Source organism: Hoplias malabaricus, chromosome X2, assembly GCF_029633855.1.
Source record: "Hoplias malabaricus isolate fHopMal1 chromosome X2, fHopMal1.hap1, whole genome shotgun sequence".
Lineage (NCBI taxonomy): Eukaryota > Metazoa > Chordata > Actinopteri > Characiformes > Erythrinidae > Hoplias > Hoplias malabaricus.
The window spans coordinates 24,150,176-24,173,317 of NC_089819.1; the positions used below are offsets into that span (position 1 = coordinate 24,150,176).

A 23,142-nucleotide genomic window follows, 5' to 3' on the forward strand; every position below is an offset into this window, starting at 1 on the left:
TGTTATTAGGATGTAATTCAGCTGTTTGTGATGTTGTCATTGTTATGTAAGTCAGCATGTGATGATGTCATTATGATGTAATTCAGCATTTTGTAATGTTGTCATTGTTATGTAATTCAGCATGTAATGCTGTTGTGATGATAGGTGTAATTCAAAATTTTTTGATGTCATCATGATGTAGTTCACCATTTTGTGACATCGTAGTGAGATTCTGTGGCATAATGTTTTCACATCATTCATTTTATGAAAGCATCATATGGTTTAATTAAATGTTATTTGATGAGATCATATGGTCAAAAGTAATGCTAAATTTAGATGCAATATGACACACTTCTGAATATTTCCAGTGCTGTTTGTTGTTGTTGTTGTGTATTATGTAAGCACCAGGTGCCCTGTATATGATGTCAGTATGGTTTATGATGAATGGGCCAATAGGAGCGGTCCTGAATGGCTTTTGCTGCATTAGTTTCATTATAAATCTATAAAGACTGTGTGAACCTTCTGTAAATTTACAGTTTCTCACTCCCTGACCATCCCTTCCTGATTTACTCCTCAGTCCTGCTGCCTGAGCGCTCCAGTGTGCATTAGTTTATCTTTTTTATGTGAAGTGTGTGTTAGAGGTGCATGTGTTTTGATGGTTTAGTTAAAGCCTGCGGAGGATTTGTGTTGCCGTGGTTTCTGAGATGGTATCATCGCTGGCTCTCATATAATAAAACAAGTGAAGTTGGCAGCGTGCAATCAACCGCACCGTTTCCATAACAAGGATTACATGTGCATTTTCATTGGCTGGAGACGGTGGCCTTGAGCTCAACACAGGCGCTTTCATCAGCTGTGTGTTTTTGGAGTGATGGATAGAAGCAGGTGAGTTCTGAGTGTGTGATCTGTGATCTCTCCTCTGAAAAGCAGTGCAGTGTTATTATTTACTCTGATTACTCTCAAACCTGCAGGGCTTTATGTGTGTTTTCAGCATTGCTTTTAAACTGTAATATTATAGCAATATTTATCTCAGAGAATCGGTTTTAAAACTGGTCAACGCTGCATTATAAGAGTGTCTAATGGACATGAGAGTAAACTGAGTGGACAATTTAGTACTGTACAAAGTTCAAATGCAATATAGAGCATGTTGAATAACCCAGTGACCACTCTTTAGTTCTTTTATTTCCAGAGAAAACAGCTATAAAACACAAGCTGCTATTTTAGAGACATTTCTGAGGCACCACTGCTGTTGTTTTGTTTTGTTTTTTTGCTGCCACCAGCATTGCTCACACTGAAGAGTTTAACACGCTTGGAGGAGAACACCAATTCCCCAATACTTTTCTGCCATTTTAAGATGCACCCATTGCTGACACAGGGTTTCAGTTGAGCACAGATGGTGCACTCTCCAAATAAAAACATGAAATTACATGTTCTGGAGCAGCTGCACATGAAGCATGGATTAGACAGGCATAGACTCCCCCCAGAATTGGGCTTTGACCCAGTGGAAGTATGTTCTCTGGAGAGACTGAGTACCATCAGACAGCTCTGGGAGGAGCTGGAGTGTAGTCTGTGATTCAGAACTAGGCTTCTAGCTAATATTCCAGTGGCTAAATGCAATCAAATCCTCACAGAAATGGTCCAATGTCTAGTGTAAAGTCTTCCCGCAATGAGTAGAGTCTAAGCATCTCTTGAGAACATGAATCTAGAACCTGTGTCATTTGGTTCTTAGCGGAACCACACCTTGTTTGATCAGCACCCTTTTTGACACACTTCTTTTTAAAACCCTAATGGACCCTAACCTCCAGCGTCCAGAGTCATCCAAACACATCCTAAACATAGCCTCGGAGTTATGACTCAGCGCCGTGTACTGTCCAGCGCAGTTCCTGTTTTGATGTGGTTGCCATGACGATGACCCAACCTCCTTAAACAGCTGGAGGTTGTTCTGCTGCATAAAAAAACCCTGACATCTCATGAGTAAACGCTGAGCTCCCAAACAATGCGCAGCATGGCATTTGGAAACCTTAAATCCCACGCTTTTGTCAAAAAATAAAACATAAAATTTTAAAAATACACTCTGAAGGTGAAATTTAAAGTCTGTTCTTCTGCCGGTGCTTTCTCACTCTGAGGCCACTGGCACGTCCAGAGCCTTCCAGCAAACTCTCGGTGCTCAGCAAGGCTACTGCTAGTGTAACATCTCCAACTGTAGAATCTCGACGCTATGCACTAGCACCCTTCTTCTAGCAGGCACCAGCTCCTGGTGAGGAATTAGGACACGCCCCATTGCAGCTGGAGATAAGAAAACAGTATTTATGAGTTAGTATCCATAAAGTGTTTTCCATAAAGTGAAACTCACATCAGATGAAGCATCTCCCTGAATTCTCCCTGAATGAATGAGTGTATGCTCCATAGAGTGGGTCCCCATAATAGGGGCAGCCATGATTAAAGTAGGTTTACGTTTAAAATAGGTTTAAAGGAACACTGGGTAAGATTTGGTATTTTGGGAGGGGTTAGGGAGAGGTGGGTGGTTTCCTAACCTCCTCGAAAAGTTACATAGTCCAGTTTCTTCAGTGCTAAGCATGGATTAACAATGATAGGAGCTTATTCTCACTTTTACAGCTCAGTAAATCTCACAGTGATTATGAAACTGTAAGTTTAAGGTAAAACGACTACTTGGTTTTGCTTTAAAATAAGTTTAGTTTTATTCTCTGACACATCCAAGCCTGTAGATGTCAGTATAACAGCTGTTTCTTAACATGAAGGACAACTCAAAAATGCTTTCAAACACTCCAGTTCATGCATACAGATTTTTTTTGTAGTCTATCAAAGAAACAAAAGTTCAAAGCATCAGTAGGTAGTGTTTTTACCTTAAAATTGAACCTTCAAAATCATTATGATTCTCCACTGAGCTGTAATGGGGAGAATGGAGCGTCTGTCAGTGTTACTCGGGGATCAGCACTACAGAAACTGCACTATGTAACTTTTGGAGGAGGGTAGGAAACCATCCCCCTTCCTCCAATCTTGACATCAGGAAAGTGACCCCAATACTGGACACTGTATGAACATCCCATGTTCTTCCGGGTCCTTGTAAGTCCAGGGAAAATTCGCAGTGCGCACTTTTCATTCCCACAAGATCAGCTCAACTGGGTTCAAAGCTCTGGCACGGCTTGCAGCATTCTCTCTCTCTTTCTCTCTCTCTCTCTCTCTCTCTCTCCCTCTCTTTCCCACACCACACGCTCTGCTGACAAGTAACACTTGGAGTGTCCTCTTCATTGACACATTCCAAAGAGTCTGAGGCTTAACCACCGCCTCTGTCCCTCTCTGCCTCTCTCTCTCTCTCTCTCTCTCTCTCTCTCTCTCTCTCTCTCTCTCCCTCCATCTGCTGACAGACGGAAAAAGCCTCCACGAGAGCCAGCTTTCACAGGCAGCCCGCACACAGCTCCCAGCCCTCCACACACTTTCAGTAAAGATCGGGAGTGTAGAACGGTCACTGTTTCATATGGCGATACCAAAAGGAGGTGGGTGACTGAAAAACTGCTGGGAGAACTTTGAGTTAAACACCTCTCAGATCGGACCTTGAAGGCTGTAGTTATGCAACTATAAGAATAAAACATAATCAATTAATAATAGCAATAAAGGATAAATATTATGTAATATATATATATAAGACCGTGACAACAGTTATGTGGGAAAAATAAAGGATTGATTAGTATTTCCAATAGTCAAATGGCCTTCAAAACGTAAATAATGCATAAAAATGCCTCACTGATTTTAGTCCAGCTGCCCCACATCCATTTAAAAACACCTTCAAACAAGTGTGGATCAGAAATACATTTAAAAACTAACTGTGGAAAGTTCCAGAAAGCAGTGCCTGAACCTGCGGTGTGCCGAGCGCAGCACTGAACCCAGCTGTAGCCCTCCACCATTTCACGCATCCTCACTGAACCAACAAGATCTGCAAAAGGTATTACATCTGTTACAACAAGTGCACACCAGGTGTATACAATTAAAGAGTTTAAAATTCATATATATTTTATAACCACAATGTGGTCTCCTGTCCACCGGTAGCACTGTTTGTACTAAATCCACTAAAAACTCTGTTAGGTACCCAAAGAAGAGCTACAGACACAGCACTGTAAACTGCTGTAAGAGCTTCATGCAACACATAACACTGATGTTTCTAATCTTTTGGAGTTTGCAGTTAGGTTTACAGCTGATGGTAGGGTAAAGGGGGAGGGGGGCGGGGTTAAATCTGATCGTTCACACTCATGAATTTACATATTCATATCAGTCACAAGGGGGCAGCAGGTTAGTGTCGCAGTCACACAGCTCCAGGAACCTGGAGGTTGGGGGTTCGATTCCCGCTCCGGGTGACTGACTGTGAGGAGTGTGGTGTGTTCTCCTTGTGTCTTTGTGGGTTTCCTCCGGGTGACTGTCTGTGAGGAGTGTGGTGTGTTCTCCCTGTGTCTGCGTGGGTTTCCTCCAGGTGCTCCGGTTTCCTCCTACAGTCCAAAAACATATGTTGGTAGGTGGATTGGTGACTCAAAAGTGTCTGTATGTGTGAATGTGTGAGTGTGTCTGTGTTGCCCTGTGAAGGACTGGCGCCCCCTCCAGGATGTATTCCCGCCTTGCACCCAATGTTTCCAGGTAGGCTCTGGACCCACCGCGACCCTGAAGTGGATAAGGGTTTCAGATAATGAATGAATGAATGAATGAATATCAGTCACAAGTGCTTTGTTACAGTAGGTTTTTTGAACATTAATATTCATGTTCCCTTTAGTCTACCAGGATCAGTCTTTGAGATCACTGTTGTACATTTTGAAAAGAAATAGAGAGGTTTTCACTGAATGTACCTTTAATTAAAACAAACAAAAAGAAAGAACCAGTTCAGTGGGTGTAGCTTTGAGAGGATCTCCTCTGTGGTCCGCTGTCACAGTGGTGTACTCTTGAGTCTTTTATACCTTTTGTTTGGGGGGGGGAAACTGTAACATATTATATTTTTTTTTAAAAAAGCACATATTAAAGTTGCCTTCATTTCATAAAATTGTTTTTTGTGACTCCAAGCTTTTGGATTATTTTTTTATATAAAACAGTAACATTATTGAATATGACATATTTCTAAGGTCCCTTTCAGCGTACACAGTCCCACTTTAAAAAGACTGTTGTACATTGAATGTACGATTTTACTGATTGTGACTTTAATGCACAAAAATGTACCTGTACCGTGCATGAGTCTGGGGAATAAAGAAGACTAACCGGGACGTGAAGTCCAGCTGTGACGTATGGCCAGAGAACACAGGACCAATTACTGTTCTGCTGACCTCCATTTAAACACCAGGCCTCCTGTTGTGGAGCCATACTCTGAAAAATAATACCCGGGACGTCCCCCCAGTGCTGTGAGCTCTCGTTAGCCCGGAGTGATGAAGCGCTGTGGGCTGGACCTTGCCGGCCGCCCTGGTGTTGTGACTCTGTGGTCAGGAGCTGGGCCTTGGGGAGGGATTGCTTGCCTGGCTCACAATGTAATCAGGTCTCATCCAGGAGAGTGTGATTGTTCGGCCCAGCCCCGTCCAGGTACAGTGGAGCTTTTGTTCGGACGAGTCTGTGAGCTGAAAGACATAGGGGGGTGGGGTAGGGGGTAGCCGGGGGGGGGGGGGGGGGGGTGCTGGACGAGACTATTCTACCAGGGGGCTTTGTGGTGCCCCTCTTCTGCCCTGAGGAGCTCTGGAGAATACAGCAGGCATTTTAAACAGGAGACCCCCAGACGTTCAGCATCACTCAGTGGGTGGCTCAACAAAGCGCCACAGCAGGAGGCCAGACACCCTCCTGGGCTTTGCTTTCTGCTTTATGAACGGGGATGTTTGGGAAAGATGATGTTTATTTTGTGCAGCAAGAACCGTACCGCCAAATACCTCCATGTCCTCCATGAATTAAACATCTATACATTCATAAATGGGTCTTAATTCCTTGCTTTATACATTAAATGTCCAGTAGGACACTAATTAATCAGAGAAGTGTCTTTTAAGGTGAGTCATTTGGGGAATTATGCGTTCAGTGGGACTCTGGAGCAACTGCACATGAGCCTAAGGTCACCATACTTCCTTTTGTACCCCATCAGCACTCGACTGTGGAGTCTCATATGCTCTCCATGCCATACTTTAGGGATGAGTTGCAGTGGTATTTGGGATTGAAAACTAATCAACCAAATACAGAACCGGACCTCCGTAATGTTCTCATGACCTGATGCCATGAAATCCTCACAGAAATGTCCCAACATCTGGAGTACCATCGTCTAATAGAGGGACAAACCCCCAAATAATTGACTTAGTCATGCACAGTGCACCACCTTTTCCCAGAAGAATGCTACACGCTGTTTAAAGCAGATCATTACAGAAAGCTGGATGAACAGGGCTCAAGAAAAAGTTAAAAAAAATTAAAACAGGCCAAAAACAAATCCACATAAAGCAGCATTTCATTTTAAACCGATTTGACTGGAGTGTTACTGTCACAGAGCTCCAGGGTTCTGGGGTCAAACCCTGTCTTGGGTGACTGTCTGTGAGGAGTGTGGTGTGTTCTCCCTGTGTCTGCGTGGGTTTCCTCCGGGTGACTGTCTGTGAGGAGTGTGGTGTGTTCTCTCTGTGTCTGTGTGGGTTTCCTCCGGGTGACTGTCTGTGAGGAGTGTGGTGTGTTCTCTCTGTGTCTGCATGGGTTTCCTCCGGGTGACTGTCTGTGGGGAGTGTGGTGTGTTCTCTCTGTGTCTGCGTGGGTTTCCTCCGGGTGACTGTCTGTGGGGAGTGTGGTGTGTTCTCTCTGTGTCTGCGTGGGTTTCCTCCGGGTGTACCAATTTCCTTCCACAGTGATTGGATGAGTGTATGGAACTGAGTGAATGTGTGAAATTGTCAAATCCACCACAACCCTGAACAGGAGTGAATGAATGAATGTGTGCAGGTAGTTACAACTTAGACTCAGTCACACAGACTCAGTCCAGATGTAACGTCTGCCATGTGTCACCTTATAAATTCTAGTGTGATGTGTTATGAACAGAGGACACCCAAAGTGAACAACCCTACATTTAAAAACCTAATAGAGAATTCATCTGGGGCCTTAAACAGTGTCCAGTGTCATCAAAATCACCACCTCCACCTCCTACACATTTACAGGAGGAGGAGGAATCCTCCATTGTTTCTGTCCTGAAACCACCCCACCTTCAAATTGCTTTAAAGCTTGACCTGATTATTCCCAGAACGTCGGAAAGGTCTTAATATAATCTCTGACAAACCCAGAAACCGAAAGTCACCTCTTTTTTTTTTAAATATTTCACAGCGGCAGTATGTAGTCCCATATAAACTCCGAGAGCACGGATAGTCTCTCAGCCCTTTCATCCATACCACCTTAAGACCAGGCCAAATAAAGGCTCCACAGACCCAGCTCCTTCACTGACGTACAATGAATGAAATGTTTTTCAAACATGGCAGCTGTTATTTTTCCCGAATAAAGATGCACCACGCTGTTGGAATCACATTGGTGTTGGCTGACGTTTGCTTGAATATAAATGCTTGTGTGTGTGTGTGTGTAGGTGTAGTATTCAAAGAGTCCTGAGTGAGTGTGCTGTGCTCAGGGAAACCTCCAGCATCTCTCAGCACAGGATGCGAAGTGTGTATGTACCACCCTGAGTGAGCCAATCAGAAAGCAGAACAGCGAAAAACACACCGTCACAAAAGTATTAGGGACTAAACGTGAACAGATAAAAAATCAAAAGGATTAGAAAATACTCAAAGGAAATGTCACTGAGGAAATGTTATGAATTGCTACGGTAAAATTTCTGAAGGCTGCTGTGGTCCGTGGGACTGTGTAGTGGGAGCTGATGCTGGAATCGGCCTCTACAGATGTTTATGGAGGTAATGTCCGTTGTTATGAAAGACTCAGAGCTCATGTAACCCACTGAATAATGACCTCGGTGTAGTGTTACCTATATTTTTCTTTTTCTTTAATGCTAATCCAGATATTCCTGATTAGTAATTCATGTGTGTGTGTGTGTGTGTGTGTGTGTGTGTGTGTGTATCAGCACCAGCCGTCTGTAGAGAATAGGCTACAGATTGGCCCATAATTCCCACAATTATACTCACTCCAAACACAGCGTCTCGAGTTCTGAAGCTGTATCTCTATTGATATTCCGGCCCGCATCAGATATAACTCCCAGCTCGACGCTACAGTCTGCAGAGGCAGAGCACACCCAGCCACAGACAGATTTAAGAAAGGCGTCCAAAATGTGTCCCATGCTTTTACGTACAGTACGTCAAACTTTTATTATTGTTCAAATAATTCCTGAAGATATAACCACATATGGCGTTGCTCTTACATCATTTTGAAGTCAAACGACAGGACACGTAAATTCTGATAGATCATCCCTAGTCCACGATACTCTTCCTCTTTTTGTGTGTGTGTGTGTGTGTGTGTGTGTGTGTGTTTCTCTTTTTTTTCTTTTTTCTTTTTTATAGTTCAGCAATTAAAGATACACAAAAAAGTGGCAGGTCTTTCGACAATAAATAATAAATTATTCTGTAATACAGGAACAAACAAACAAAACGAAACAAAATAAAGAGAGAAGCCTTCTCCACTGCTAGCCGTGTTAACTTAAAACTATACACATCTTTGGGAAAGAAGAGAGAGAGAGAGAGAGAGAGAGAGAGAGAGAGAGAGAGAGAGAGAGAGAGATCTTCTTGGACATACACGAAAACACATGAAGTTCCCACGCAGCTTCGTGGTAAAATAGAGGTATACCTTGTTGCGATGCTTTAGTACTCGGGCTTTCAAAAATAGAGAGAGAGTGTGAGTGAGAGAGAGAGAGAAAGAGAGAGATAACGACCATAGAACAGCAAAACGTAAAATAAAATAATAGAAAGCAAGCCGTGAAAGCAGTAGTCCTCGGGTCTCAGATCACAGTTTCAGAGCAACCCAGCGGTCCTTGGTTTGTCAGTTTGTTTACGGGCTGCTCGGACTGCGCCGTTTGTTTATATTATCACCACCTCTGGGGGGGTCCTCTTAAGGGTCATTTTCTGAGAGGGTCACAGATTTGTCCAAAAAAAAACAGGGTGTTTTGGCAAAAAAACAAACAAAAAAAAAAACATGTCCAGCGCAGTGATGAGTTTCGTCCAGCTTTTTCCTCCACGACGTCAAAGTCCTGCTCCAGGAGAGCGGGCCAAAGTGGGCCGAGCGGCCGGTCCCCTCCAGCAGCGTCCAGTTCCCATGATTGTCATCACAGTGTATGAAGACACAGCCGAGGGCTTGTGTGGAAAGAGAGAGTGAGAGAGAGAGAGGCCGTAGCTGGGTGGGGGGGAGAGTAGGGACCCCTCCGCACACCCCAGCACACACCGACATCAAACCCCCAGCCCCCCTATCTCCACTCCTCTTGTCCTTCAGCTGCTGGAACACAATGTAATCCACCCTGGCCTAGGCCTCTATAGGACTGGCCACCATGCTGTTGGGAGTGTCCGGCAGCTGGGACGACATGGACGCCACCTCACTCCCCGTCGAGTTGGAGCCTGGGCCTCCTTCGGAAAAATTCACCTGCGAGACAAACACAGACAGAGCGTTACACACCCAGGTCTGGCCCTGGGACACGTACGGCGTTAATCAGGGAACAGATGGTACACTCTCAGGAAAAAAGGTGCAGTAGAGGGACATTATTGTCATTAAATTGTCACTAAACACAATTAAATACAATTGAAACAGAATAAGAGACTGTTGTGTTCCAGGTGTGAAGATGTGTCTGGCCTTAGCTCAGGTTAGTAATGACATCACTACTGTCACTCGTCATTAGACGTCGTTAGTGATCATTAGTGATAGCTGTGATCATAATATTAGTGTCATGATGAAAATGATTTTTATTATTTTAACAATATTAATGATCATGTTTATTAGCAGTAGGTCTTTAAGTCCTAGCACTAGAGTAAATTAATTGTATCATTAAAGAGAGGCTATAAATTATTACATTACACTTGGTGTACAATAATTTTTATTAAAAAGCAATATGTTTATTATAAACATTGGGTGGATCAAAGTGGGAACAGTAACAGTAATAAACAGTAATAGTAGGTTTATTATATTTCTATTATTGTTGTTATTGTTATTATTATTATTATTATTATTATTATTATTATTATTATTATAGTTATTATTATTAATAATAATAATAATAATAATAATAATAATAATGTTTAATAAAAAAAAACATTTAATAGTAGTGCTATTATTATAATTTAAAGGTGCTTGTGTGTTTGTAGTTAAGGTATTTAAATATATATGTGTGTGTTTGTGTGTGTGTGTGTGTGTGTGAGAGAGAGAGAGAGAGAGAAAGAGAGAGAGAGAGACAAAGAGAGAGAGAGATTTAAAATTGTGTGTGTGTGTGTGTGTGTGTGTGTGTGTATGTGTGTGTGTGTGTGTGTAAAGTATGGAAAGGCATGTGCGTTGTTGTCTGCACCCACCAGTTGTTGGAAGGCGGGCTGCTCCAGGTCGCTCTGCAGTGTGAAGTCGCTCAGCACTTTCCAGGGCGGCTGGTAGGTCTGCACCTCCACCTGACTGGCCTGCAGACCACCGTCATGCCTCTCAGGACTGGTCGCCACCATCGGGGTCCCCGTCATCCCCTGGATGTTCTGTACACAGAGCACGGCACACACTGTCATCATACGGCACACTACTGCGGCACCGGGTGAGACGTCTGGAGCCGCGGAGGAGCACTCAGGGACTGGACCTGAGCTCATCACAATCAATAGAAGTCCTTCTGATTAAGCCTGACTTCAGCTTGGGCTTTAGTTATCACGTAAGGGAGAAATCCTGTGTTGTGGAACAGACCCGGCTGTTCACTACTATCTTGCAGAACATGCACCATTGTGTAGAATTTGTATTTCGAAAACGTCTGACTGATGTTTACTGTATTTGTTTATTTATTTGTGTTTGTTCTAACGGCTTAAATTCTTAAATTCCTTCATCCCAACATTCAGTTGTACACTATCTAAATCAGTCTGCATGGTCCATAGAGGGCGCTACGCCTCTCTGGAGGAAATATAACTTTTTATCTTTATTAACAAAACAATTTTATATAATAACTAACAACTTAATTGAGATGTGAGTATGTTACAAATGTAAAATTATACGTAACATATAAAATACATCAAGAAAAAGGGCTTTTCTTGATGTAGCTGCTGCAGTGGGCGATATTTCAGGCGTCCTTTAATGCCTTTTAATGCCTTTAAAGCACAGCCAATCAGAAACCATAGTGACATAAATTTAGCCAATCAGCGTCCTTGAATCAGCAGCCTGAGGGGTGTTTATCCTGTCGCCCCACACAGAGTCTGTCACAGGCCTGATGGCTATTGCTGGTTATTCAGGGCAAAGGATTCCAGCAGCTTCCAAATTCAGTGAGATCTCTCTCTACTCCAAAATCTATCTGAGAGAACTTTGGTAAAGCATGTACGGACAAGAAGCTGTACACACACACACACACACACACACACACAGCACAGTTTTCTTTTTTTTTCATACTGTAGAAATGACTAATGTTGTCTTATTAGTGTCTTTGCAAATATCTCTCAGAACCGTTCTGTAATGACTCCTATCACTTCATATATTTATCTGAGTGCAATAGACCTGCAATTTATTATTATTACAATAACTGTTAGTCTGCTGACTTCAATTAAAAATGACTGACTGCCATGGATCTTTGTTGCCCTGCAAAGTGTTTTACATTGTATTGGGATGGTTGTTGAAACTCTGAGGCACAAACAGCGCCACCTACACTCCACCTATAGAACCCTGAAGACTTATTATGAACCTATAGCATAATTAAAGGGCTGTGTCCATCGTGAAGAGGTTCCTCAGATTGATGAATGTGCTATAGATGATTTTATACAGAACCTTTTAGAGAAGGGCTCTGTATGGCACCAAGGAGGGTTCCATCTATAGCACATTCTCCATCAATATGAAGAACCCCTTCACGATGCAAAGAACCCTTTAATCATTCAAATGTTGAGGGTTCTATATAGAACCATTTCCTTTATTAAAGGACCTTTGTAGAACCTTCATTTGAAAGAGTGTAGAATATTATTCACCAGCCGCCACTGGTTTTAATCTATATATAATGCACGTGCAGTTTAAGGTGTGTGTGTGTGTGTGTGTGTGAGAGAGAGAGAGAGAGAGAGAGAGAGAGAGAGAGCGCTCACCGTCTTGTCGTTGGGCTGCTGCTGCTGCAGCTGCTTCATCAGGATGCTGCGCTTCTTGTCCTTGCAGCGCTTGTTCTGGAACCACACGCGGATCACGCGCGGGCTCAGCCCCGTCATCTCCACCAGCTGCTCCTTCATCAGCGCGTCCGGCCGCGGGTTCGCGTTGTAGCACGTCCGCAGCGTGTGCAGCTGCTTCTCGTTCAGCACCGTGCGCACGCGCGTCGTCTTCTCCGCCTGCTTGTGCACGTGCGGCCGCAGCGCCGGCTGCCGCGCGGAGATGGGCTCGGCTGCGGGGGGGGAGGCAAACAAACAAACGTCAAATAAACAGAAACAAACGAGGGAGAAGATTATTGGGGCTCCACAGGAGGAGGAATCCCAACACACATCTGAAACAAACAGGTAAACAAACTAACTAAATACTAAACAAACATGCAAACAAACAAAATAATAAACAAACATATAAACAAACAAACTAAATCGTAAACAAAAAACTAAATAATAAACAAACCGGTAAACAACCTAAATAGCAAACAGGTGAACAAAAACACAATAGTAAACAAACTAAATTATAAACAAACAGGTAAACAAACAAACTAAATAGTAAAAAAACATGTAAACAACCTAAATAGTAAACAAACTAAAGAATAAACAAACATGTAAACAAACAAACTAAATGGCAAATAAACTAAATAATAAACAAACTAAATAGTAAACAAACATGTAAACAACTTAAATAATAAACAAACTAAATCATAAACAAACAGGGGAACACTCCCACATGCAGAGGGCCAGACGGCTACAACTCCATCATCAAGATATGTGTCAAATATCTTCAAACAAAACAAATAAACACATAAACAAACGGGTAAACAAACAAGCGACACCCCCCCCCCCCCATGCAGTGGGTGAGTGAATAAAAACCTAAAACACCTTCGTCAAGTTGTTGTAGCAAAATAAAGGCATATGTCAATTCCTTTCAAACAATTGAAACAAACAGATAAACAAATGGAATGGTAAACAAACTAAGAGCCTCCCAGACACCAACAGAGAGAAAGACGGGTCCTGAAACTTAAACTCGCCATGTTCCTGTCGTGATAAATACTAAAATAAACAAACAAAACCAACGGATAAACAAATAAACAAGAAAACAAACAAACCAGAAACCCTTAAAGGCAGTTTGTGGATGGGTGAAAAGAGTAGGACTCCATCATCGGGGAATGGTGGCAGTTAAAACCAGATAAATAAATAAATAAACACATTTATTTCAATGTGTTTCATCTATTTCATTTATTTAAAAGAAACAGATAAAGACACATGGGGAAGCTCCTAATGCGACATGTGAAAAGCTTGTAGGTGGAAAGGAGGAAGGGCTAGAACTCCACTGTCTCTCAAGAACCAAGATATGTGTGAATCATTTTTCAAAGGAAGAGAAAAACAAAGTAGGGAACCCTTCTGATGCGGCGGGCAGAGGAGGGCAGGTCCTAAAACTAGCATTGTTTTTGTGAGAGTAAAAAATATCCGAGTGGTCTCAGAAAGCCCCAGCGTGTGCAGGGTGAGACGGGGAAGACGTATGTCTCCGAACGGTCGCTGTACACGCAGTGTGACAGATTATTTAGTTCTGTTCCAGCTGCCACCCGTCCTCTCTGAAGGCCAGTGAAGCAGGGCTGTGCTGGAGAGATCAGAGCGCAGAGGCTGCTGCAGTGAATGTGGAAGTGTACCGCATTGCTACAGCACATCTACATCACCCCTGTATTATTATTAGGGCCAGATTAAAATAGAGCCACCGTTGGTTATCACAGTTTCTTTAAGGAATATGTTTACAGACTGGGTTCAGCTCTGAGGCCTATAGTTCCTCCCTGATACCATATCACTTTAATAACAGTCTAATTCTAACATAAACCAGCAGTGTTTATATAACACACATAGCATGAAGTAATATGTAGAAGAACAGTCTACAGCTGTTACTCTGCTTCACCTGAGCCAGTGTACACAGTGGTGTAGAGGTAGTGCACGGCCCTGAGGTCCTGCCACTAACTCAGCACACACTCAAAGCCTTACGAGTCAGAAACATAGCAGCCGTGCTCTTACTTTCTAGAATAGAGAATAAAAAACAGAATTCAGATTCACGCTGACGGTTCAACCAGCAGCAAGAGACCCCAGGACACACCACAGCCCCGTGTTCAGGGAAGTTTCCGTTTGGTTGGTAGATTTGATTGCTAAATTCTGATTATAATTGGTTCTTGAGAGATCAGCAGGCTCAAAGGCCTGGAGGACTCACACTAGAACATCGGGGGAACATTGGACATCTTCCACCAGAGACACACACCTCTACTTCACACTACACTGAAGCTATAGCTCCGCCCACAATCCTTACATTATCCACTGACTCCGCCTCTTATATAAACATCACCAGAGAGACACACCTCTACTTCACTCTACACTGGAGCTATAGCTCCGCCCACAATTCTTACAGGATCCACTGACTCCGCCTCTTATATAAACATCACCAGAGAGACACACCTCTACTTCACTCTACAGACACTGGAGCTATAGCTCCGCCCACAATCCTTAAAGGATCCACTGACTCCGCCTCTTATATAAACACCTCCAGAGACACACACCTCTACTTCACTCTACACTGGAGCTATAGCTCCGCCCACAATCCTTACAGGATCCACTGACTCCGCCTCTTATATAAACACCACCAGAGACACACACCTCTACTTCACTCTACACTGAAGCTATAGCTCCGCCCACAATCCTTACAGGATCCACTGACTCCGCCTCTTATATAAACACCACCAGAGACACACACCTCTACTTCACTCTATAGACACTGAAGTTATAGCTCCGCCCACAATCCTTACAGGATCCACTGACTCCGCCTCTTATATAAACACCACCAGAAACACACACCTCTACTTCACTCTATAGACACTGGAGCTATAGCTCTATTGCTTCTATAGCTTCCATTGATACTGTAATTATAGTTCAACCCATTGATGCACTGACCCCTCCTCTTATGTAAACACCATCAAATACATATTAATTTACTGTATTCTAATGTACTCTGTAGATGCTGTGATCCACTGACTCAGAGAAATATTAAATAACTACAGTTAAGTAAATATAGATTTAAATGAATTGCTGTTGAGAATGGGTGTCTGACTCCATACCCTAGTGAAAGCAGTGAGTTGTTGTGAAAACTGTGGAGTGATTCACTGCTCAGTCACGGCACGTTTTCTATTTACAGATATTTGCAGATATCAGATATGAAACAGAGCTGAGCCGTCAATCACATCGTAACGCTCTCGGGAGTAGATTACTGTGTTTAGTTATGATCAGCCACAACCAAAGATTAAAAAGAAGCCCTGGCTTGGACTCAGGGTTTGGTTAATGGAACAGTTATTACATCTTAATCACCATCATTTTTATCAACACTGCTGTGTTTACAACAACACAGAGCAAACACAGGAAGAAACAATATAATCCTCGCAACGAATAGATCTAGAGAACACAGGCTGGAGGTGGAGAGAGGAGACTTCGCCGATCCTAGGGACCGAGAGAAGACATGACCTGCCCACACTGCGGTCCACTGCAGAGAGAGGACGAGGTCCCCTTCACCCTCCAAAACCCAAAATACCAGTCCACCACAGAACAATGCTTTCAAGAGATGGAGGAAATAAACAGAGGGTTCTCCCCTCTCTCTCTCTCTCTCTCTCTCTCTGAGACAGCAAAATACATATTATTTGATGGATGTATGTGAATTTTAATACTTCATCAGTTATGTGTATACTTCCTGTATACGTTGTATATGTTTATATATTTTATTTGGCTTTACGTGTTGATTTCTTTGATTTCTTTATTGTGTCGTGCACTTTAACTTACATTTTTGGCAATGGTTGCTGTTTGGAGTCATTGCTAATAAAGCTATGTGAGATTTGACTGTGTAAATCTGAAGGAAACAGCAGTGCCGGGTCAGGAATGGTGTACGAAACACGGGATTGGGTACATGTTCCTTTTCACACATTTACTTTTCCTTCCTCACCTTTTAAGCCACAATTAGTTTCCCCTCTCGTCCCACAGTGATGTATAATAAATATACACCAGTGGTCGGTGTGTGCCGTGAAGAATAGGATTATTGTTACTGAGTTACCATCACTCATAATTCAAATCTGTCAAAAGGCATAAGTAGCAATTTTAGGGGTCCAAGCATTTGGAGTCCATCCCCCTGCCCAACCTCCATTAAACACAGCCAGTATAACCTCCTAATATTCATATTCATATTCATGTCATGGTGTTTCGGTAACAACCCCAGGAGCTGCTGCTTCAGCCCAGACAGACCCATTTCCCCCAACACTGTCCTTGAAATCTCAGCCGAGAGACACAAACACCAACAAACACAAGCAAACTGCACAGCACCACCAGGCCCCGTCACGGACCAGGGTTCCCTCCAGAACAAGGAGCTGTTCCTGAAGGTCCAGATGTTTTCAATGATTTCTACACAGCTGGAAAATCTGTGAGCAAATGTTTGGTGATCTTAGCAAAATTAAAATGAGGGGGAATCAATAATAATAATAATAATAATAATAATAATAATAATAATAATAATATAGCCTGTGCTAAAATAAAATATAGTTATTACATACTGTAAAATTTTGTTTTGTTACGAATAGGTTCAATATTTTCTCATTTGTTATCAGTTCAATAATTTTGTTATTAAATAAATTCAATATTTACTGTTTAATGTTTACATTTTCACTGACACTTTAATGATCTCTTGATTTTAAAAAATAATAATAATAAAAATAATAAGTTCCCAAAACTTTGGCACGCGTCCGAGCTGAGGCCGTTCCCCCGCGGAAAATGCGCGAGGCGAGTCCAGGCCGTGCGCGTGCCCGTGGGCTGGTGGGCTCCGAGGCGGCGGAGAACAGCAATTTCATGCCTGAATGGAGGAGCTCAATAACAGACAAACTGCAGCGGAAATAAAACGTGTGGCGCTGGCAGACCCCCGGACAACAGTCTGGGGTGTGTGTGTGTGTGTGTGTTGGGGGGTGTGCTATTAGTGACATTTCAATCCGCGGAGGCAGGCGCACGGCCTGTTTATCTGATCAGGTCCAGTCAGCGCTGGAGCCTCAGAACCAGGGTTCAGAGATAATAACACGAGCCTAATAATGAATAAATAAACAACAACAACAACAACAAGAGACACATGTGCACCTTCACTGTAAACACTGCCCTGCTCTGAACGGACCGCGCTTCGGTCCACAACTCACCGACAATCGCAACAACAACAATAAACAAAAACAACAACAAACGAAGCCCTGCTGCTGACAGCCCAACATAATAAAACGAAGGCTGGTAAATACATTAATTATGCGTATTGTTACGTAATTAAAATTCTTTCTCCTACTCCTTATTGAGTAATAAGAAATCTCGTTGAATGGATTATGACGTCATAATACATCTCGTTGACATTATTACGTTATTTAAAACCTCGTTTGCACATTATATTAATTAATCCGGAATCTCGGTCGTTATTAAGTCTTTCTCGCGTCTTTATATTATTGTGTAAGGATGTCTCCAGCAGGCCTCCGTACAGATGGTCATTTTGTTGATTTTTTTTCTGAGCAATTAAAAAAAAATAAATTGAAATAAAATAAAAAATAAAACGTGTTAACCTCCGAATGTACAGCCTTGGCACGCGCTGCACAGAGAGCCCACCCTGCTGCCCCTTCCTTCACACTCACCTGCACAGCCTCATTTACATATTCAGATTAGCGGCCTGAAAAAGACACGCCCCCTGCGTAGCGTTTCCTGCACACTCAAGCAAACCTGGGTGCCAGAACTTCTGCACAACCTATCTAGAACCTATGACGTTACTGAAGTGTGTGTGTGTGTGTGTGTGTGTGTGTTTGGACTGATGAATTTGTTTAAGGAATATAAATATATTTTTTAATATTTCCTTAAATAACAACAGAACATGCCTTAGGACCACACTCTTATCTAGAACCATGCTTTTACTTGAGGGATCATGCTCAGGGTCATGTTCTAGATACAGTGGTGTGTAAGGGTTTGGCACATAGGACCCCTTTATTTATCTTCACAATACAAAGTTGTAGACTGTTATAGAACCCATGTAAGGTCGTGTGTGTGTGTGTGTGTGTGTATACCTGCCATGTGCAGTGTGGTGGGGGGGTGTATGGGACTGAGCGGATCCGCACTCCCGCCGCTCGCGCGCTCCAGCACGTCATGGTCGGCCCGGCAGAAGAGCTCGTCCTCGCGCAGGGAGAACTCGTCACCGGGAATCAGCTGCCGGCTGCACGCGACGCAGCGGAAACACTCCAGGTGGTAGACCTTGGAGCGCGCGCGCATCACGAAGTCGTTCTTGCTGAAGCCCACTTTACACTTGGCGCACTTTATCCCGTAAAGTCTGCGGAGCGCGCGCATACACACACACAAACACACACAGACACACACACACACAGGGTCAGAGTCACGTGAGAGGAATCAGCGCGTGTGATTTTTAAAGAAGTGAAGGTGTACACTGTGAGTAGCGCGCGGATAACAATCAGCTCAGGGTCGTCAGGGCACGCGAGTGTATGACCACATCCAACCATAGCTCGTGAGTCCGTTATTACTGCGGTCATTACCGCTGCACGCGCTGATTACCGCTGGTGCTCTCAGTGTGTACATTTTCTTTTAATAAAAAAATATTTAAAATAATTCACTTATTACTTTACATTATTTAGAGTACAACCGTATAACGATGTTTCTACTGCGTTATTGTATTATTATTATTATTATTATTATTATTATTATCATCATCATCATTGTTGTCAAAACGTACTCTTTAACAGGTCCAGGACGGTCCACTATAAAGATTAATAATAATAAAAATGCTAAAAATAATACAAATATTTTCTATTAGAATCTGATCTGTTTAAGGTTTTCCCCGCGAAATACAATAACAGTATTATAACAGTATTATTCATAATAATTATAATATTAACAGCAACAACAACAATGATAATAATAATAATAATAATAATAATAATAATAATAATAATAATAATAACACAATTTGTTGTATCTTAAAAGCCCACTTTACACATCGAAATTTCTCTTCGCGTGCATGCTAGCTCTAATACTACACTACCACTGCCAAACAATAACAACAACAACAGCAACAACAATAGCGATAATAATAATATATAAAAAATAATAATATACCGTTTGTTAAAAGGCCATCCGACTCATTGACATTTTCCCTCGCGTGCAAGTTTCCTCTATTACACTATTAGTATAAGGACACTAAACTAAAACGAAATGTACAATAACAACAACAACAACAATATCAATGGATATTATTATAGTTATATATTATATAGTGTACTATTATTATTATTATTATTATTATTATTGTAAGATCATTGCTTGCAGCTTCAATAAAAACAGACTTATTTGATGTTGTACAAAATATTAGCATTTGTTTAAAAATCACTTTCTTAAACATCATCGGTTATTAATAATTGAATCATCAGTCATTGTTTGGTCTAAAGTTAATGCCAAAGAAAATAGAACATTTTTAAAAATCCAGCGCCTCTCCGCTCGCGCCCTCGCGTGTGGGTTGAGCACGAGCCCCCAATCCACCGCACCTTAAATAGGCCTGTATTAGCATATAGGTGCACCAGGGCGCGAGCTTTAATGCCAGCGCGTGGCGCGTGCCCGGCTGTTCATTAACGAGGGGTTTGCCTCTCCGAGACCCAGCGCGCGCCCCTGTCCGCAGCATCCCGCTCTCGCGTGTTCACTGATATGTGATTCTGGGCTCTCGCCGCTCACCTGATGTAGTCCCGCTTGCAGTAGGTCTTTCCGTCCCGCACGAAGCACGTGCACGACTCGTCCAGGTACTGATGACACTCTGCGCATTTAAGACACGCCGCGTGCCACTCCAGGTCCGGGGACACGCGCAGGATGTACTGATCGTGGATCTGATTCCCGCAGCCCACACACAGAGACATCAGCCGCTTCTCTGCAACACGAGCAGGAGCGCGCGGCGGTCACTCACAGCAGCAGTCACAGTGGCATTACACTAGCCTTATAACACCTTTATACTAGCCTATAACAGCCTTATAACAATATTATTCAGCTTTATACTTGCAACATAGTAGTCTAATACTAAAACACTTATTACATAGTAATAATAGGCTTAGTGTTATAGCAATCTGAAAAAATGTGTTATAGCATTCTTATAAAAAATGTTATAATCTTTTTATAACACATTTATACAAGCCATATACTACTCTTATAACACTGTTGTATTTTTTGTGTTATAATAGTATAATAATGGTGATACAGCAACATTAAAACAGCCTTATATCGTTATAACAGCTTTACACAAGCCTTATAACAGCTTTATATCAGCCTTAGATAAACGTTGCCAATAAGTCAATACAATAGTTATAGTTATACTATAGTTACACTATAGTTTTAGTGATAATAATAGTTTTATAATAGTCTTATAACAACCTTAATAGCGCAATAACGCCTGTTTCTTTTATTGTGAATTCATTCCTTTAACATTATTCAGAGTTGAACTCTAAAGTGATTGGAAATACTATGATATTAACATCAACAGCTGTGATCATAATAAACATAAAAATAATGATATGAAATATATAATACAATAATATTGTACAATTAAAGAGTTAACATTAATAAAATCACACAATAATAAAGGCATTGTTTTATAAAATATATATATATTCACACCCTCTTTGATACTGTATTTATTTGCTGTAAAATAAAAATGTCAAAGCTCCAGAAAGAGCCCTCGTGCCCTGCTCTTCATTCAGTAACAAAGCAGTCACACGCTGGAGAATGTCACATTTAATACATACAACATACACATGTTTACACACTTTCTGAGCTATTTCTTTGGGAAAAAAGCGGAGAGAGGGATCAATAACGTGAAGTGGCTACTTATTTTTACAATCGTTATTATTATTATTATTATTATTAATTCCAAAAATTGATATGAGCTCACTGTAAAAATAATGCAGTCCAATTAAAACCCCTTTAAAAATATATTTAAATAATTTCATAAAGGATCTTAGCAACGACAGAAGTGTCATTTGGAATAGTTTTTTAGATTTAGATTTATAACGATTTTACGTGTTAGGAACCGATAAAATATCTGCAATTAATAAATGATGTGTGTGTGTGTGTGTGGTTAGTTAGATAAATGAATGAGATATAAGCATTTACACGCTCAGATTTATTTATTTATTCATTGATTTGTACATATTTATTATTTTTCATGGCTCTGCACAGAAGCCTTTAGTAAAGAACCACTCTAAAATGGCTCGTGATGCTCGTGATGTTCGGGATGATATTATTATTATTATTATTACTTCATAACTAAATATATTTGGAGCGGATAATGAACATAGCCACTCTTTCTTATTGACAGCAATAACACACTGCTGAACTGGAACTGCGTGGCTTTAAAGAAAGACAATCAACGTCGAATTTGCTGCTTTATTACGTTTTGTTTTGATCCGGTTCGTGTTTCTGCGACAACGTTCCGCTCTTTAAACCCGGGTCGTTGTGAGTAAAACGTGGTAAACATTTCAAATCCAAGAAATCCCTTAAAAAAACGTGGAAATCCCGGGCTATATTTTAAAGGCATTAGAATTCGGTTTAAAACGTGGGAATGATTTACAAAACCTTTCAATTTTCTTTAAATCTTGATTATTTTCTCATCTTTTTTTCCAAAACGCTTCTACTAAAGAAAGAGAGAGAGAAAGAGAGCAAGAGAGAAAAGAATGAGAGAGCAAGAGGATGAGAGAGAGAGGGAGAGAGAAATTAAACTTACTTTTCGGAGGGTCCCCCATGTCTCCCATGTCCAGAAAGTAAGGCGGTGTTAGGTCCACTTTAGCAGCGAGGTGAAGGCGCTTAGTGTCCGGCAGCGAGGCTCCGCGGTGGTCGCGCGACGTCCACAAATCAGGATTACGGCGCGTGCGTGTGTGTGAGAGTGTGTGTAAGTGTATGAGAGAGTGTGTATGCGTGTGTGTGTGTGTGCGAGAGAGAGAGAGAGTGTGAGTGTGAGTGAGTGTATTAGTGTGTATGTGTGTGTGTGTGTGAGAGAGAGAGTGAGTGTATGAGTGTGTATGTGTGTGTGTGTTGAGCTCCTTTGCTCGGTCACCGCATTGCTCTCTCTCTCTCTCTCTCTCTCTCTCTCTCTCTCTCTCTCTCTCTCTTTCTCTAACTCTCTTACTCTCCCTCTCTCTCTCTCAAACTCTATCTGCTTCCACTCCTTCTCTCTCTGTCCTGACGTAGAGTGGCGACGCGTCCCCAGTGCGAGGCGCTCATTGGTCGAGGAGGAAGCGTTAAAACTGGGTTGTTGTTGATGTTGTCTTATTTCACACCCGTATTCAGGCATTAACCCACTCGTTTACAGGACAGACCCCGCCCACTTGAGATAGGATTGGCTTGGAACGTCGAAGTGGGAAACGTTCAAGCCAATAGTAGTTCAGGTTGCGTGGAAACAGTAACCAATCCCAGCGCAGAAGGGCGGGGCTTGGCTGAAAACGTGTGGGAAAAATAAAAACGGTGTTTTAGCTTCAGTTAGCGTTCAATACATTAATTTTAAATCAATATTTTACACAAGTTTGATTGAAATAATTATGTTAATAATAAAAACAATGCAATGCTAATAATATTAATAATAGTGAAACATAAATGATAAAATGCCTTTATTATTTTATATTATATTTTGCGTATCAAGATACAAACAGTGTTCTCATGGTCTGTAAACTCTAGTTGTATACCTTCAAATATTGTGTAAATTGTGCCCTATTTTAACTTTATCAGAATGAAGAGGCATGTTTGCACTTGCATTACTTTTTATAAAAAGGAGCTAGGACAATGTGCATGGGGTCAGTGCATTATA

General features: G+C 41.8%; 1 protein-coding gene across 1 annotated transcript; it reads right to left on the minus strand.

The window, feature by feature from the left end:
• Nucleotides 1-8,413: 8,413 nt before the first annotated feature.
• LOC136676499 (insulin gene enhancer protein isl-1) lies at nt 8,414-22,181 on the minus strand. The gene is made up of 6 exons (XM_066653579.1): nt 22,066-22,181; nt 20,031-20,220; nt 18,362-18,621; nt 12,189-12,475; nt 10,455-10,622; nt 8,414-9,537 (listed from the first exon to the last, which is right to left on the minus strand). The coding sequence occupies exons 1-6, from the start codon at nt 22,091-22,093 to the stop codon at nt 9,421-9,423; spliced, it is 1,050 nt and encodes a 349-aa protein (XP_066509676.1). The 5' UTR covers nt 22,094-22,181; the 3' UTR covers nt 8,414-9,420.
• Nucleotides 22,182-23,142: the final 961 nt, after the last annotated feature.

Bases quoted from the DNA above. Each gene is read 5' to 3' on its own strand.
- LOC136676499 (XM_066653579.1), bottom strand. From the start codon at position 22,093: ATGGGAGACATGGGGGACCCTCCGAAAA. The intron at 20,221-22,065 runs GTAAGTTTAATT...CTCGTGTTGCAG, and splicing joins CATGGGGGACCCTCCGAAAA to AGAAGCGGCTGATGTCTCTG. The intron at 18,622-20,030 runs GTGAGCGGCGAG...CGCGCTCCGCAG, and splicing joins TGCAAGCGGGACTACATCAG to ACTTTACGGGATAAAGTGCG.